Here is a 1831-nt window from a genome sequence, read left to right as displayed (position 1 = left end):
AAAAGGGATATTTTGATACATCCCTCGTTGTGTATATTTCATTAAGGCTGTGCAAAACGTCCACAAACACAAATTGGTGATGGAGGATCATGTGTTCCCTTGCCCAGAAATGAAATTTTGGGTTCGATCTCACATAAAATAGTCCAGTAAAAAGTTTTGAAAGTTTTACAATAGAAACTGAGATTTTGATACCTTCAGCCGCTCTGCATGAGTTCTTAAGATAATTTCAGATAGCCCAAATTTTGTGCCAGAAAAACATATCATCTTTGTGCAAAATTAAGTTTTGGGTAGCTCTGCCAAAAAAAAGTTTTTTTGAAAATTCTGCAACAATTTAAATCTCATAGAGAAAAATAGGTTTTTTGCCTTCCAAAGTCCTGTATATTTTCTAAATAATTTTTGTAATATATGAAAATTTTCTCAAAGGAATTTATGGCTCTCCCTGTCTTGAGAGCTAAATCTGTGGTAAGGCTCGTTTGCCAGAAACTTCCAGAATCCGAGTTTCACAGAGCAAAACAGCAATTTCGAGTTTCTGCTATCTTCCGGCATTCTGTACACCCACTATCTGAGTTGTATTGTGTTGTAGAATAACAAATCTCTCTCGCATCAAAAACCGAAATTCGGGCTGATCATGCAATGCAAGAAACGTGAATTATTTTGCTAATTTTGCTCAAGTTTGCTGAGATGTTAAGAGAAGAGGGATTTGATTTCTCACTCCTCTGTTGTGGATTTCTCACTACAAATGTTCACTTTTAGTGCCTTAACTAGCTCAACAAATTCCAATCCTATTCCATCCCTGTGGTGTGAAGTTCTTGATACCCCACCCCAAAAATCGCGTTAATGTTAAAGTGGAACCGCAAACAAAAGAGATAATGCGGGAAAACGGAGTTTATATAAAGGGGTTTTTGAAAAAGGGAAACTGTTTTTTCCTAATGAAATGGAAAAGTATGAAGATGTGGCGAGTGCGTGCGAAAAGAGAAAAGTGTACGCGAAAGCGAAAATTAGGCGGCACAAAGCGAACGCGCGCGAGCGGAACCGGATGCACGGCTTGAATGCGGCCTTAGACGCTTTGAGAAGGTAGTTTCTTGTTGTTTTTTAGTATTTTGTTAAGAGAAGAGATTCCAGATGTATGCCTATAAAAGTGACACAGGCGGATGCCAATTCCACCCCACAGAAGCTCTCCAAAATCGAAACATTACGCCTGGCTAGGAATTACATTTCGGCAATGTCTTTGACTTTGCACGAGGGAAGAGCCATGGATTTGGGCAGATTTTCGAAAATTCTTTGCAGAGAGCTGAGTCAAACTACTGCAAATTTGCTTATAACTACCGTTAACAATGGGCAACAAAACGAAAACAATAATCTCAGCTACAAAAACAACGAAGAGTACTACCAGAAAAATGACGCAATGAGGCATTGGTACTGCTCAAACTATTGCAACAACAGGCTGAGTTATCAGCCTTTTTGGCACGCAAATTATGGTCGTTATTTGGCTGGGAGCAACGAGGAGTTCGGCATGGAGAACTACTTTAAAGGCAGTAATAATTCTTATAATAATAGGAACTTTTAGCCGCGTTTTTTTGTTGAGAACAATAAGAATTTAATAATGCAATAGTTTGGGATTTGTTTGTTATTGTGTTTGACCGGGAGCAATCATTTCCATGTATAAAGCAATTGAAACAGATTACGCCCTCGATTGATTTTAAGCCCTATTTTCAGCTGATAATTGCTACTAGTCCCTTTGATGCGAGAGAGATATTGAGTTTTGAGTTTTTATTATTGGGGAATTAAAATTTTTCCGTTTCACAAAAGATAAAAAATAATAATGATTTTT

At 37.6% G+C, this 1831-nt stretch overlaps 1 protein-coding gene across 1 annotated transcript; it reads left to right on the top strand.

The window, feature by feature from the left end:
* The first annotated feature begins 934 nt into the window (after nucleotides 1–934).
* LOC136414302 (neurogenic differentiation factor 4-like) lies at nucleotides 935–1567 on the top strand. Its single transcript, XM_066398222.1, has 2 exons — nucleotides 935–1074; nucleotides 1123–1567. Exons 1-2 carry the CDS (start codon nucleotides 935–937, stop codon nucleotides 1565–1567), a joined length of 585 nt encoding a protein of 194 aa, XP_066254319.1.
* The last annotated feature ends 264 nt before the right edge of the window (nucleotides 1568–1831 follow it).

This window comes from Euwallacea similis, chromosome 17 (assembly GCF_039881205.1).
Source record: "Euwallacea similis isolate ESF13 chromosome 17, ESF131.1, whole genome shotgun sequence".
In the NCBI taxonomy this organism is placed as follows: Eukaryota; Metazoa; Arthropoda; class Insecta; order Coleoptera; family Curculionidae; genus Euwallacea; species Euwallacea similis.
The sequence above is the reverse complement of the archived record's forward strand: the minus strand, read 5'-3'. Positions and strand labels throughout refer to the sequence as shown.